At 38.6% G+C, this 16,426-nt stretch overlaps 1 protein-coding gene across 4 annotated transcripts in view; it reads right to left on the bottom strand.

The window, feature by feature from the left end:
- The window catches only part of DPP6 (dipeptidyl peptidase like 6), a 547,763-nt gene that overhangs the window by 125,840 nt on the left and 405,497 nt on the right, over positions 1–16,426 (bottom strand). For all 4 annotated transcript variants that reach the window (XM_071559976.1, XM_071559978.1, XM_071559975.1 and 1 more), the window contains 2 exons: positions 14,361–14,455; positions 11,930–12,004 (listed from right to left, as the gene is read on the bottom strand). In XM_071559976.1, coding sequence (XP_071416077.1) covers positions 11,930–12,004; positions 14,361–14,455 — 170 coding nt within the window. The remainder of the gene's footprint in view (positions 1–11,929; positions 12,005–14,360; positions 14,456–16,426) is intronic.

Raw genomic sequence — 16,426 nt, 5'->3', positions numbered from 1 at the left:
CAGAGGAACAGACATAAGTTAATGTTTGGGCAAAAGGAGGCAATGGGGAATGCACGTTTTACAGTTGTTACGGGAAGAAATTTCCATTTTTCTTGCAAAGAGGAGGGGAGGATCCTGACCCACCAGCATAACTGTGCCTGGGTGAAATGACACAGCCAACACTATGCTGCCAGCATCTCAGAGACCCAATAGGTCTGCACCTCATCTGAACCACACCAGTGTGAATAAGGAACTGCCCCAGTCATACCCAGGAAATTAAGGATTGGCAATGGAGTGTCTCTGGAACAAGGACAAAATTTTAGCAATTATTTGGAAGAAGGAAGTGAAATGCTATACAGAAGGGATGGAGAGTGCAAGAACACAAGAGGCAGTGGATCATCAGGAAGAGTCTTTGCATGGCTCTGTTTTTCAAATATTTTCATAATATATTCTCTGACTGAAAACTAAATCATTGCAATGTGAGCCTGAAGGAGCTTCTTTCTATAAGAGTGCCCTTGGTGTTAGAGGACAACCAGAACAGCTCTTCAGACATGCAGTGCTGTGAATGCCCAGCCACCCATACCAGAAAGGCTTCCTTGGAGGGGCAACAAGCTCACATCAAGGTGACATCAGGAAGGGACAGCACATTCATGCCACAGGGACTTGCATTTTAGAAGCATTTGTAACTCAGGCTCAAGCTGATTGCAACAGGGTCAAGCGCCGAAGGCAATACGCACGGTTAATATGTAAATCTGTCCTGCAAACATACAGAGGGTGTTCTGGGATTAAAAGCTGATTTTCCAGGCACCAAACCAAAGGTCTCTAAAACAGCAAAGCCAAGGAGTTGTTCCTTTGCAAATAATGTCATCTCGAGTTTGCAAAACAACTATAAATAAAGTGTGATGGCAACATCCACCTCAGTAATAGATGGACTGCCATGTTGTAAGATAATGCTGTTAATTCACCTTCCACAATCTGATTATCTATCTCAGTTGTTTTGTGACAATAATTCTTTATTAAAAGATTAGTTTCCAAATTACACTTTTGAGAGCCTTATTATACTGACAGTGCCAAAAGGGAATTTCAAGGCCAGCTTTAGGATTTATGACTTTGTGATGCAGCGGAGTAGAGTGGATGCTCTTGTTACAAATGCAGCTCCAGAAGCAACTTAGGCCACAGGTATTAACATACAGCTCGTGTGCCAGCTCTCACCCCTAGGAGACCGTTAATCCAATCTGCCAACTGCTGCTGCACTCTAATACAGCGCTGCCCTGCCAAGCAATTACAAAAGCCTCCTTTTGCTCTCGAGCCACCTGTCCCTCCCAGCGCTTCACTGGCATCAGCAAGCCCTTGCAGTCACTGGCTTAAAGGACGACTGCTCCATTTTCAACTGGTAAATAAAATGGTAGTTGCAAAGCACTCAGTAGGATTTTTACACCAGCCTTTGTGCATTCGTTGATGCTTAGGTTATTGGCAAGTAGCTGCTATGAAGTTATTAAGAATTACAAAGCAGGGCTATGAAGGATGAGCTTGTTTCAGTGTTGATCTTGTTTTAAACTTTTATCAATATTCACACTGCATATAGAAACTCCCAGGTTCCCCTCCCATCTTCTGTTTAGAAACTTGGAAATGAGAATTAATTTATCTAGGTCATAGTTATCTTTGTGATTCTAACATACAAAACAATATGTATACAAAAAAGAAGTAAAAGATGAAAAGACAACATTATTATGTAATAAGAGTACAAAAGTATCCTAGGGCCAAATAAAAGTTTTAAAGGAAAGAGCAATTATACCAAACCTGGGAAACACAGAACACCTTCAGATACATACAAACACACACATGAAAACATTAAACCATGATTCTCTAGTAATATCTGAGGTCATAGAATAGCTGTATTGGGCAAGACCCAAAGTCCATCCTGTTTGCTCTCCTGGCTCATTAGCCCAAAGACAATTCAGAGAGCAGACTAGAGTTAGCTGATTTTCAGTCATGCTTCTCCAAAATACTTTCCCAGGCTCTTTGCAACTTGGAGTCCCTCTCTTCGCAGCTGTCTACCTTGAGGGATGTCCCTGCTATTGACCTCTACAGTCATTCTTTACAAGCCTTTACCCTTTTTGCACCTACAACCTCACGCAGCAACTCCCTTTTCCCAGACAATGGTGCCAAAAGCTTGTTTGGGTATGATTCCTCTGAACAGCCTTTGATGTCTATTTTAGCCTGAGATTTATACTCTGGATTACACTGTTTATAGAAGCAGCCCAGGGTAGCTGATGGAGATGGGGAGTTTACAGGGTTCACATTCACTTGACTCTCACCTTCACTGCCTTTGGAGTTACAAGTCTGAAGGCTGAAGGACAGCATGAGAAAGCAATGCTTAATACTGCTTTTAATGAAACATTAGATAATGCCTTCTTTCAATGAAACATTTCTTGAACTAAGCAGACTGACCGTGGAGAGATTCTAAAAGTCTCTTTTTTGTTAAGTTTACAATGTAAATGGTACAGCTTTGTAGCAATTATGTGAGAACCAAGCCATGAAAATAGGCTGAATGCTTAGTATATCTAATTAATTTATTCACTTTTAAATAATTTACAGAAATAAGCAACTACAGAACCACAGCATATGTTCTTTCTATTTTAAAAAAATATAAAAATTGATTTTCTACTATAGTAGCTGAGAATGTGAATACTACAAAGATGTTAGCACTGTTATTGAAATATTTTATGATGTTCATAGGCTCAGGGCACTCTTAGAGGACTCATGGAAAGGAACCTGAAACAAGAAGGATGAGACCATCAGAGAGTACTAGAGAGCAACAGTTTAAAAGCACTGAAGTGGATGTGAAATAAAAGTATTCAGATACATGTCACGGATCTTGGTCCAAAATCCTCTCTCCATTCAGTGAGAGATTAATTTTCCAGTTCTACATGAGATCAGAAGACTCAGAGTTGTATCGTGACGGTTCTGATTCACTGGAGGAGACAATTCTATTTTCTGACATAAGGAAAATAAACTGAAATCGCAGAGGAGACAGCAGGACATTTTGTGTGTTATATTTGTGATATGGTGGACAATTTCCAAAGGGTAAATGGGCTATGGTGATGATGAGCATCTTCTCAGAAAGCAGGGGGAGAGCAAAGATGGAGAGGAAGAAGCCCAGAACAACCCCTGCTCTTTGCCTGCCGCAGAACCTTTCACAGCATTGCCATTGACAGCATCACTGTGAGGGTACTCTCCTGCTCCTGCACATAAAAATATTAGGACTCATGCATTTAAAGACATGACTAAAGCCCTATGATTCTTTTCTCTTTTCAAAAAAAGAGCTTCCTTTGAGCAGAGAATAAAAGAAAAAAGAATAGAAGATTCCATTTTCAAATCTGGGTCACTGGCTGCCCAAGGAGGAACGTTAATTACTGGTTTTAACATGGTACTGGTAAAAACAGAATTCTGCAGGCAGTTAGTGAGATAAAAGGCATTTGTTCAGGGTAAACACAGAGCCACACACTCCCTGGATTTAGGCATGTAACTCGACTAAAGAGGAGAACATTTGCTTCAGAAGATTTGCATTTCTGAGTACAGCAATTTCATTGGGGTGCTCTGCATAGTAAGAGCTGTTTTTCCAGAAGAGGGCACTAAATATATTTTTTTTATTATTTCAGTTATTAAAAAATTAGAAAAAATATAAGAGACTGTAAATCAGAAGAATTAGATTATAAACTCCTGCAGGCTGGGACCACTTCCTGTGTTTCTGTATAGACACCAGAATTAAATTATTTCTGATTTTGCTTTCTAAAGCCTTTTAAATCACTGTTGTTTTCCCATTTTGCATCCTACTCTTAATATATTTCTTTCCTTAATATTTTAAAATAACTCCCTATACTTATCACAATCCATCACAAAACGGGATTTTCCTTGTCCCTAAAAATTTAGGAAGCAAATTTATGCTAAAAAGCAGGAACTCACCTCTAATGTAATTCTGAAGCCTCTCAATGCTACAAGGAATCTAATTCTTTGTAAAGTTCTAATTTTTTCCATTAATTTTCATTCTGCTATTTATTTCATTCCTCTTAAAGCAAAGAAAGTTCTCCCATGTTTCACTAAGATAGATTCTCATACGAATGCAAGAAAAACTCTGCAAGTATTTTACTGCTATTTATCTTAATTTGACTATCTAGAAAACCTTGTAGAATTACCTTACCTATGCTTTATTAAAAAAACAAATTGCAGTTTATTTTTAAGATGTTTTGGGAACCTTATTAGGACATTAATCTCTACCAGTTTGCTCACGTTAGCTCATCTATACACTTAGAAAAGGAAGCAGAATGAGAAACATAACCTTCTGCAAGCTAAGAAAAATTGGTTATTTTTGTAGCATAGTGTTTTGCCTTGGGTCTTTTTAATTTTCTCTTCTCTGTTTGATGAAAATCTCATTTACTAAAGAAAATATTTATGGAGGAAGACTGCTGATAACTGACACCGATACATAATACACCTCTGTACTCCTGCATGGCAGGCTAATTATTTCTGAGTTTTGATGCTACTCTAGTCTTTCCTGGAACTGTGGATTTGCTTTTCAGTTTACTGATGTGTATCTCTGCCTGTGAATAAATGTAGGATACAGTTTATTGGCCTCTACTACACAAGCAAGGCTGTCCAGCTTGGTTTGAAATAATAATTTTGCACTCACTCATGTCTGTGCAATTTCTGCTGAAGTTTCCCAGCTCAAATCAGGAGGCTTCAAGTTTAGTGCTAACTCCATGTATTTGTATTATTAGATGAAAAATGGGAGTTTAATCCACTGTTTTTTACAGAAAGCAGTTAAAGCTCAGAGGGGCAGCAGCTGAAGTCAGCAGACTCACTTTTTAATGCTCTGCATTTCATGCAATTAGTATTTTGTTGCAATAATCGCAGTAAACACCAATCACTGGAATGGAGACTCAGTAAGAAATTGAGATTTGGTGCAGTTTTACCTAAACTGTTGCTATAGAGGGAGCAGGAAAACTGGAATGTGGGGACAGAGGACTAGAGGAAGACTGGTTGTGCAGAGCTTTGCTTCCCAGCTCAAGCACACATATCATGCTGTGTTTTATGAATGCACCTAGATCATCATTTCAGAAGTACAAATTTCACCTGAAAACATTCCCCAATTAAAAAATTAAAAAACTGGTATCCCAATGTGGTTTCATTGTTTGGTCCACGAAAGAGCTACAGGCAACAAGCCATCATAGTGGCTACCAACGATAAATCATAGAACAGTTTGGGCTGGAACATCATCTAGTTCCAACCTCCCTGCTGTGGGCATAGACTCCTACTAGACCAGGTTCGTTCAACATTGAGATGATCCAACTCCAAGAATGCCTACTGAGGATGACGTAAGCATCCTTTCTTTGCATTTATGGGGTACAAGCACATTTTCCATGAATAATGGACACAAGCAGCCTCCACTCAGCCATTCTTCTTTGCTGACACTCAGAGCCTTTTATGGAAAATAAAGAAAAAGCGTGCACAAATTTTTTGGTTGTTTCTACTGAGTTGCAATGAAAGACCCTTAATTTTAAATAACAACCCCTTGTCCCATGGCCTAAGGAAATTAATTACCAAAATGTCCCTGCAGTTCATTTGAGTTCCTAACCATGCTCTAACTCCTTGTTTAGACTAAGTTGTTTGGTTTGGTTTGGTTGGGTTTTTTCCCTGTAATTAAACCAAGCTGTGCTAAAGAAGAAAATTTGCTGTAAAGAGCAGAGAACCATTCAGGCTACATAAAGAAACACATTTTCTGCTGGGAGCTTTGCTGGGATTTCAAATGAACCATGAGGGTCCTCCAAATCAAATGAAATAAAGAATTAGTCTGAACTGTTTTCTTCCCCTGTGTTAGTCCAAAATTGGTCCTGAAAGTTAACAGCAATGAAATTAGTTTCTGTGCTTTCTCCTTCAAAAGTGACCTCTAGGATTAAACTTGTCAGTAATTATTGCTCCATTGGCCTATAACTGTGTCCAAAAGTTTCTATTCTAAACAATGTGACAGAAATTGGACAGTGATGACTGCTGAGCAAAAAGAACAAATATTCCCACCATTTGATAACATGTTTACTCAATTAAAGTGGGTATCCACCCCCCTGTAGCAAGAATTTGTAATTGTGTAAGCATGTGCAGCAGAGAAAACTCAGCATCAAGAGGACTCCACTGTCAAGACACCTGAGAAGACAGTGTTTGCACAACACTGTAATAGAGTTTTGAAAACCCATAAATCCCTTCAGAGTTGTGTGGCAAACTTCCCTCCCTCTCTGTGCCAGTGCAGATATCAAACATTAATTAGGCTGAAACAATTACTGATACCAACACACAACAGCCAAACTCTGACAGAGCTTTGCTACCGCTGCTTGCACTGAGATTCAGCAGCAGGAAACCTCCCAGTTGCTGAGATTTCACGTATGAGCAGCTTTGGTTTATTCAGTGGAAGGTGACTGCAAAGAGCTGATGTCCTAGGTTGGATACACTCCCCCAGCTTGGACAGAAAAGCAAATGGAACTGTAGAAATGTTTTTGAATCAACCTTCCCTGATGCCTTTGAAAATTATGTTTTGTCTGTCTTATTGAAAAAGGCAGATTAGGGAATTTATTCGTGGTGAGTTTGAGATTAGAAAAGATAGGCTTTGTCTTTCACAAAGGGTATTTTAAATAGATCAAATTCATAATTAAAAAATCCCATCACAATCTCCCTTTAAAATCAATTATTGCCTCTAAATGTTGGCAAACAATAGCTGCTGCTTCAGTTTCAAATCCAAAGTAAACTATCACCCACAAAATTAACCTCCTCTATGTTCTCAGCACTTTCTTGTTAATACAACACTTCTGGACACACAAGCCTTAGCTTTAGTTATGTAAATGTAGCTGGAGCACTGCTGTCCTAATACAAGTAGGAAAAAAAGCACTTTGTTAAACAAGGTTATTTACACTGCTGATCTTGGCTGTTAAAACAATATGACTCAAAACAGGATCTGCAAGAATTAGGAGAAAAAAAAGTGGTCCTCATCTTCAGCCCTAGAGCCTCAGAACCACCTTGCTGAAAACCCACAAAAGTCATCCTCATAAAAACACTGCCATTTTCAGAAGCTGTGAGAATTTCATGGAAATACTAAGATTAGATGAATGGTATTAGTAATATTTATTCTCGTGAAAGCTCAAAAACTACTGATTTACAGCAAACACCAAATATTAAACAACAATCACTAAACCAGGTAGCATTATTTTATGGTTCTAACATTCTATCTATCTCTGCTCATTTTATCGTGGAATCACTATACTGTTCTTGAAAACAATATTGGGTGGGAATGAAAAAAGTTAATTTGAAATATATTTATTGCCAAAGAAAGAAAACAGATTTATGTAAACCTATTTCTAGCTCTAGTAAATTCATTTCAATTAAGTAATAAATATCATGGCTATGATATGAGCAGCATTACTGATGATTGTTATGACAGTGTCTAATTTTCAGAGGCATATTTATCATAATAATGGTTATCACCTAGCTCAAAAGGATGTTGTGAAGATTCATTAATATTTATACCCATTATTGTTTTGGAAATAACATGCATTATATTATTTTAATTTTTACACAGCTAGTTAAAGCAATATAATGTTGTAATGGGACCATAAGCCAAAACCTGTACATTCCACATAACAACCAGACTTGAAGAAATAGTAAGAAATAGTGGCAACAATAGTAATATATTGCTGCCTGTAACTAATGCTTTTTTACTTTGCTTACACTCTAAATACAAAGTCTGGGGTCTGGACTGGGTCTTTCTGAGGTCTCTTTGGTGCCCCCACTCTTGTTAGAGATGTGGCAACAGGCAGGGAAAATGGAAATGTAGAATTCACATGAACTACTCCAAAAATAATAGTTGGGTCTGCTCTAATTAGTACAAGGATTAATTCTTTGCCGCTTTCAGCATTACAAAACAGCATTTCTTTAACTGCAAAATAGGTAACAGCATCTGTTATATCAGCTGCAAAAGTCTCTAAGCCCTAGCTTTCTTCAGAAATCTTTGCAGTTTGGTTCATACTAATCAGCCAGGATTTCCATGTGTAATTGCTCTTAACTAGCACAAACACTGTAATGGACTGATAAACTGGAGATGAAGAACAAATAGCTTCAAGAAGAACCTTAGCCAGTTTATTTCCTCTCTTGCATGATGACAACACTTATTCACAATAAAGGCAATTAAATATTCCCTATTTAATGTCTCACTGTGTCACTCAAGAAAATCACTTTTCTTCTCACACATTTCCTCTATTGCTTTTATTCCATTACACAAACTCCACTGCTAACTCTGCCACAGAAAGCTGCACAGGCTTTTGTTACTCATCTTTACTGTTGCTCTACCACAATCCCAGTCACAGAAATGCTACTGGATTTAAGAGGTATTTTGTCAATTGGCTATGTCAGAAATCTCTTTTAATCATGGAGAACCAGAGAGGTGATTACAGGCCAAAGACTGCTGTGTCTCTCCTGAAGACATGCAGGGACCACGGAGATTGCCCAGCAATGCTGGTGGAACCTTGTGCTGGGCAAGAATGACTTTGGCTTGACACCACCAGAGACAGCCTTGTCCCTCTGCCCCCTTTCTGCTGAGGTGCTGTGGCAGTCCCCACATGTCTGTTTAGGGATGACTAAACCCTATGTCAGAGTCCCACTCACTTGTTTTGATGAAGGATGATTTGAAATCAGAGCTTCTCTACAGATATATTTATTCCCCAATGCTTTGCCCAAATTCCACCCTGTTGTTTCAGCCTCAGGTTGCACCTTGCTTTAGTGTAAAGAAATTAAAAACAAACAACAGAAAAATTGCAGGAGTATTTTAAGGCAAAGAAGTCTGGTGCCTTCCCTGTGACCTTTCCAGAAAAAGAACAAATCTTCTGTATTCAAGGTTAGAAAAGCTCCCTATTAGCACAAGGCTTACCCAGAATATTGCTGCCTGAAAGATTAAACTTCTGTAAATATAAGCACTGCAAAAAAGCATTTACAATGAAACCTGACAGCCCGACTAGCCACAATGTACCCACGCCAGTCTTACAGCTGCCTGCCAAGATTCCCGGGAGAAACACACTTTAATTCATTATCCTTTAAGATGATGAAGGGATACAACAGGAAAACACATATTAGTTGCTTCAGTGTCTTTGCAAAATAGGTGTCTGCCAGTTCAGTGTTGTGTTATTCCAATGTGTGTGTCAGACCAACAATGAGCAGAGAGGCTTCTGTGCAAATAAACAGAAAAACCATAGAAGGAACTGTCACTGGCAGGAAATGACTTTGTAGCACTTTTCTTAAAAATATTCCACTTCAGTGGAGCGACACGCTGTGCTCTTCTATTTGGATATTTATTCCTAGCTAGTATTAAAACTAGAGACTGAATCCATTCATATCAGAATTCAGATGATTAATTCATATTATGCATATTAGGATATTATACACATAAGTCAATGCAGTACAGCTATACTATGTAAAAAAAGTTGAAAACATCTATATCCACAATTAAAAGGCAGCACATCACACTTTCAAATGGTAAAAAATAAATAAGAAACACTTTCTGACACCTATAAAATAAGTACACAATAATACCAAGACATTCCTTCATTGAAATTGCAGCATTAAACTTTAAAGACATGTCCTTTGCCAATATATCTCCTGAAATTTCCTTTTGACTTTGCAACAAGGACAACTGCCCACGGCTTTGGTAATCAATTTCTTGTGTTGCTGAAAACAGCGTAATTTGAATTTTGTCCAAGAATACAGTTTGAAGTGCAGAAAATGTGAAAAGCTAACTAGGATGCAATTATTTGCAGCCACAGTCTGCATACCAAGTGAGAAGAAAGCTGAAGAAGTAATTTAACAGTTATTGCTACTTTAGTACACAAAGAGCCACCCATCATGGCTTAAGAAGGCAATAATCAAGAATGAATTTAACTACCTTTTATTTGTATGCTTCTTCAAAAAAAACTCCAAAAAACCAAAACAACAAAATTTGTTTTCTCCATACACATGGATCTTACAGGAAAAAAGAATTAGGTTTTTTCATTTTATCTTGCTCTGGAAGACTATTTCAGGAACTCTTGCTATAAATGAATATCTAAACAATTTGCATTGCTCTCTTACACTGAGTATACATCACATCCGGAATTCTTCCCAAAGGTCATGTTTTCACCTTTCCAGCTTGGATTTTCCTTTCTGGAAGAAGATGTGGTGCGAGGAAACACAGAGCACATGGCTGTGTGCTGCTCTGTCTTCTGCAGCCAAGCACCTCAAGGACCACAAACACACTTGCCTGTACCTCAAACTCACAGATGTGCAAGCACTGACAGAGAGGAGGATGCAGAGGAAACACATCCAGGCCATTTGTTTCCATCTCCATCCCCCTCCTCCCACATTGCCTACATCAAGCACTCCTCTATGAGCTGAACACAAAGTCTGGTCTGCAAAAGCCCCCATCATTTTTTTCTTGCAGATTTTCTGAGTGTGCAGCCCTTTTGGTGTATAAAGGTTGAGAATAAAAAGTGAATCCATCATTATTGCTTTTTGGAGATGAACTTTTTTAATCATATATTTTTCGTCATTATAGACACTTTTCTGTTGCTCTCAGAGGAACTGAGGAAGTCTTCTCTCCTCAGGGCTCTTCCAGCTTGCAGAGTGCATCTGAGCAGTGTTGGTACAGGGCTTCCACAGCCAAAGGCCAATTTCCACTAAAAGAACTGAATTTTACAAAACATCTCTGGCTCACAAGGTGAGGGGCTTTTAGGAAAAAGCTTTGCATGCTCAGTGGCCCTTAGGCTGTCTCCCCCATATTAAGAATCAGCTTAACACTCTGACATCCATCTCTGTCTAGAACTCTGCTAAGCTTCAGGTAAGTGAAGTCACACCAGCTGTAATTTCCCAAGAAAAATCATTACGAATTGTTTCTAAAGTTTCTCATGCAGTTTTAACATTTTCTAACACCACACATGGTTCTCCTGTCTTTTACAGTACTAAGTCAGGAATAACTCCAAAGATGATAGCAGAGAAATCAGATGAGCAACAGAGCCACAACCTCTACTACCTAAAGGACTGACAAATTTCCTTTGGTTAGCAGCTGAAATTTTATTTACATTATGGAAAAAGAATTACCATTGCTAGTGAATTATTTATTTCCATTTTGAGGAATTGGTGCAGTTCTAGATTATAGAAATGACATGTATAGGGGCTTATAGTTCATCCAAGTAGTACAGCATAGCTATCATTCAAATATTTCAGGCCTTATACCAGCAGAATTGAGAAAGAAAATAAATATTATTCATGCAGAATAATTTCTTACCCCATGTTTGATTCTTTGGCCATCATTTAAAAATGACTCATTACACTTTTCCCTTTTGAAGTTTGGTAGAAAATTCACTGTAATCTAGAACTTAGTAGCAACCTAATAGTGATTTTTTGCAAATGATTTATACCTAATCCTCTGAAGAAAAGGATTTATAATGAAAGTGATAGCTCAACTCTAACTGCAGCACTGGGAATGGTGACACCATAATTAATGTATTATTTCAGTTGTGGGAGACACTGACAGTAGCTTTTTGTTCAGGGGAAGAAATTTATAGGGTGACTGCCAAAGACACCATGGAAAAAGAAAAATCACAGAAGAGGAATAGAAATCCTTGTAGCAAAGACACGTCCTTACAACCCCCCTCACGAAGACTATAAAATTCTGGCAATGACAGTGTTTCCTCTATGGTCAAATTTATACCTTTCTCCTCTACTAGATGGCAGTGTGACATGCTGTCAGAATTTCTAAGTGAGGGAGTTTTTTATTGTGTTTCATAGGAAGCAATTAATTTAAATTATACTGGCATAAAAGTGAAAAAAAAGAAAAAAGTTTGCACCTGGCTGTGTATTTTGAAAAGAAATCTAATTTACTTACTGGTTCAACATTAAAAGCAAAAAGTGCATATTCCCGGTCAGGTGATACTTCATATCGGATGGCCTTTAGGGAGACCTAGAAAATAAAGAAAACATTGAAATAAATTTTTTAGTTTTCAAGATAATGACATCTAGAATTAATTGCTATGACCATCTGTCTAAGAATAAAGAATACTGCCAGATTAAGTGTCTTGAAAAATAAAATATCCTATCTTTTTTCAAACACCAGTAATGTTATGTGGGTACCTGTATGTCCACATAAGAGAAAGACTAAATCCATTGTGACTCGGAGCACTCAGCTATCTCAAAAAATCAGAATTTCAAAAAATCAGAATTTTCTCTTACTGCACAGTAGCTGATGAGGTGGCAGCTGTAGGCAGTAGTCAGAAAAAAGCTCTGCTAAGTGGAAATTTATTAATTCCCTCTCATTTTCTGTATTCACGGGCCGATGCAGGAGATGACAAACAGTAAATAGCTTCTGGAGCAGATTGGTATTAGAGACACCACTACCTCTCCCAATTAGGACAATACTGTGGAAAGCTATTCCATTTTCCCCAGTTAAAAGTTTTTGGCATGCTGTGGTGATAAGGCTTTCCAGGTGCACCCTGACCTGGGTTTTGCAACAACCAGCGCTGTAAGTATTGCTAACAAGAACAGATGCCAAAATATCTCAGACTTGTCAGGAATCACCTTTATCCTGCTCCCCTTTTCATTTGTACAGTGAAGCCATTTCTCCTCTCCAGTGTGTTTCAATATAATACACTGCTGGCACAGATGACACCAAGGTCAAACAGAGGTGCCACTAACACATCTTTCATCCACTGCCTTTTAAATCTCACCCTCTCACCTAACAAATTAGGTGTAAGTCCTTGAGAGATTCCCATAGAGCCCAATGGAAAGGGGAATTTGGGTTGCAGGGAAATGCAGAACACTCTGTTGGGGAAGTTCTTCCCAAGGCCAGCGATGCTGGATTTGGTGTGGGGGGAAGCCAGGGGATGGCCAAAGGCAAGGAAGACTGGTCACATCATCAGAGAATTTTTGGGGTTGGAAGAGACCTTTAAAGGTCATGTGGTACAACTCCCTGCAATGAGCAGGGACACCTTCCACTAGAACAGGTTGCTCAGAGTCCCATCCAACCTGACATTCCAGGGATGGGGAATCCACCACCTCTCTGAGCAATCTAACGACCCAGATCAGGATGGAGGGAGGTACAGGAGGAGTGTGAGAGCCAGCAGTGTCAGCAGGAAGACAGATTTTACATAATCTCCATGTTATATTAATAACACAGAGAAAGGAAAACATGCCAAGGGAGCAAAAGTTTTCTGACCCAGGGCTATGAAGGAAGAGTAAAAGGACATGTCTGGGTGAGGTGCAGAGCATCTCTTGCACTGGGACTTCCTGGATAAATGGGGAGGTGATCTGCAGATTTATTCACAGCGAAGGCAGATGAACAAGGGTAGAACAGGCAGTAGGGAGGCAATGGCATGAAAATGTAAGATTATGTTGCAGCACTGTGATTTTCTCACAAATGGCAAAAATTTTAAAAAAAATAGTGGAATAAACAGAAGCCCAATGGAAGCAGTTTGACTTAAACAGACCTTGACATTAAAGGAAGCCAGCCCATGACTCCCCCTTAGCAGAATTGCAAAGAAAGGGATGACACTCTGGTAAAAGAGGATTGTTTATGTGATGTAGCAAAGGTTGAAGGCTAAATACAGCACTTGAATTTTAAGGTTGGGTCTGGAAATAATAATTCAGTGATAAATTCTTTGTCTCATTAAAAAATAATTAATACAAATAATGTACTAACTTCTGCTACAATGTTTCATCTGCTACCAAAAACAATGCTAAACCCCACTTCTATCACTTTAAGAATTACTTTTTATCAGCTGTGAATTAGTTTTCTGCACTTTCATTTTAATAGCCACCAACTAACTTCTTTCCAGAATAATTTCTTAGGGCTTCTCTCATATGCAACTCCACTTCCATTCCTCAACACTATTCATAAACAACACTGAAATTACATTTCAACCATTAGGAAAGAAAAATCAGCAAATAAACAAATTAAAAGGTAAGTATTTGCAGGGAGGAATGTAGAGAATGACAACAACTGACAGTAAATGATTCCAATTGTCTTTTCTATTAAGCATGCGAAGATGAGAATTATACATCTTTCAATTATATATGATATGCAACACTAGCTTCAAATATCTATATGATACTTTCCAGTAGTATGAGAGAAACTGAGCTTACAGAATAATAACAAAAGCTGGAGTTCAATCTCACATTATCCATCATTGCACAGCCCATAGAATTACCAGTGTATTTCTTCTTGACAATACAAGAAGTTGAAACCCAAGTGATTTTCTGCTTTACTGATCCAACTGCAAGAGGACTGTGAAATTCAGCTACTCATTACAGAAAATACTTACAATTTTTTTGTTTTCTATTAATATTGTTGAATTGTTAGTTTCGACATTCCTCAGAATCACTGTGCCATTCTGGTTTCTATAAATGAATTCATTATCTGCAAGGAGGAAAACAAAAGAACATTAAGGAAATCTGAAATTGTCTGATTGTGTGTAATGTAATTATGGACTTGGACCAAAAGTACTGCTGGGAACTTCATTCTAAAGAACAGAGATTATTTTCTAACATAGCCATTGCTAAAAGTGGCTTTCAGGACAGGCATTAAACAATGTGGTTAGTGTTTGTCACGTGTTTATTGTACCACACTTTCTCATAGCTGAATGCAAGAGAGTGACTCATTTTGAATGTACATACACAGCTTGCTATATTGTTAGTGTAGAAAAAAACCCCAACAGGTCAAAAAGCATTCTATTGCTTAGTTTCCAAGATCCACAGTGTCTGTAAGGGTTTAATAAGCCCAGGAATTGAGAGGCAAATCACCCTTTATAAAGCACATTCTGGAACCTAATGTTGTGCAGATATTCCGACTTCGATATTTCTTCTGCAAACTTTACCAGAAGGAGTTGCATGTAACGAAATCACCATTTTCACATAAAACAAGACAAATCAGCTTGTCTCCACTGCACTTGGTGAGTACTCCAGCTCTCAGACATCTGGACAAGGACAAGGGTCCCCTCCACTAGCTGCTGCACAGGAAGGAGAGTGTCCAGCTCTCAAAACTCACAACCTACTTGATAGAAGGGCTGGGGTAGACATACGAAAGGAACTCCAAACAAGGGTCAGGTAGGAGGTCAAAGATTCAGGATGAAAAGTATTACAACAATAAAGGGATGTCACCAACTTAAGTACAAGTCTGATCAGTGCTTACATGCATTGCCCCACAGATAAAACACAAAACATATGTCCCAAGCACTCTGCCATCAAAAGAGTCAGCACCTTTTCTGGGCACAGGATTAGACTTGCTGCTTTTTTGCAACCTGCCTAAACTGAGACTGAGAACTGATGGACCTACTAAACTTCTGCTTTCAGTTTCAGTCAGGGAAACAATTCCTTATTGCTTACCCTCACTGTGGCCACCCCAGAGAGGCTACCATGATGCATCCCACAGGGATGTGTTAGGGACATATGAATGGTTTAACATCATCTATGAGTTGTCCTTGGGTGAGTCAAAGATGAGTTTAAATCCTCCAGGATTTGTCCAAGCACAGACCTAAGTCACTGTTGCCTCAGAAGTGTGCACTACCCAGCTTGGGGTAACCTGCTAAAGAAAACACTGGGTCTAGAGACTATGAAAACATTGGTGTGCAGATCTAGCATAGCCTTTATTCATGTTTCAGTCTTTCATTTTAAAGCTGGTGGAGACAATCCTCATCACAGTCATTACTTTATGGAATAGCTCTGAAAGTGCAGACAAAAAGCTGCTTTGCTCTACTTATTGCTCTCAATACAAAATTTCCTTTTCCATGTCACAGATTTACATGTAAGTGGGGGAAGGAAAAAATCTGCTCTGAGATTGGGTTGAATACCAATCTGTGAGGCCAAATGGTGACTGCAACACCAATAAGTCTCTACAAACCACAAAATTTTAAAGACTTTATGATTCTCAGTGTCCAAATCAGACCAGCATCCCTTCAGAATCATAGGCAAAGTTTTCAAAGCATCTCTTTTTTTTACATTATGGAATAAATTTTATCATTGTCTTTGTTTCTGAATAAAAATGAAGGATCTGCATTAGATTAAAATTTGCATTTGTCTTTCAAATATTCCTTCAGACAATCTATGACTGAACAAACCAAGATTCTTAAACTTGGGAAGGAACTGATTGAGCAGAACAGGGACAGAAGTCAAAAAAGTCATAAGCAGAATGGAAAGATAAGTAGTGGATGCTCATTCCCTGTCTTTTCCAAAGTAAATACTGGGAGGCACTAGATGACATCAGTCAGTGTCAGCTTCAACACAAATAAAAGGGATTATTTTTTCACGCTGAAGGCAAACAAGCTGTGGAAGGCACAGTCCAGAGCAGAGTGGGTGACAGGGCTGCAGGTGGACCCAAACAAGAATTAGAAAA

The sequence above is a fragment of the Pithys albifrons genome, chromosome 7 (assembly GCF_047495875.1).
Source record: "Pithys albifrons albifrons isolate INPA30051 chromosome 7, PitAlb_v1, whole genome shotgun sequence".
Classification (NCBI taxonomy): domain Eukaryota; kingdom Metazoa; phylum Chordata; class Aves; order Passeriformes; family Thamnophilidae; genus Pithys; species Pithys albifrons.
Note: the sequence above shows the minus strand (reverse complement) of the source record. Positions and strands in the feature narration are given on the sequence as shown.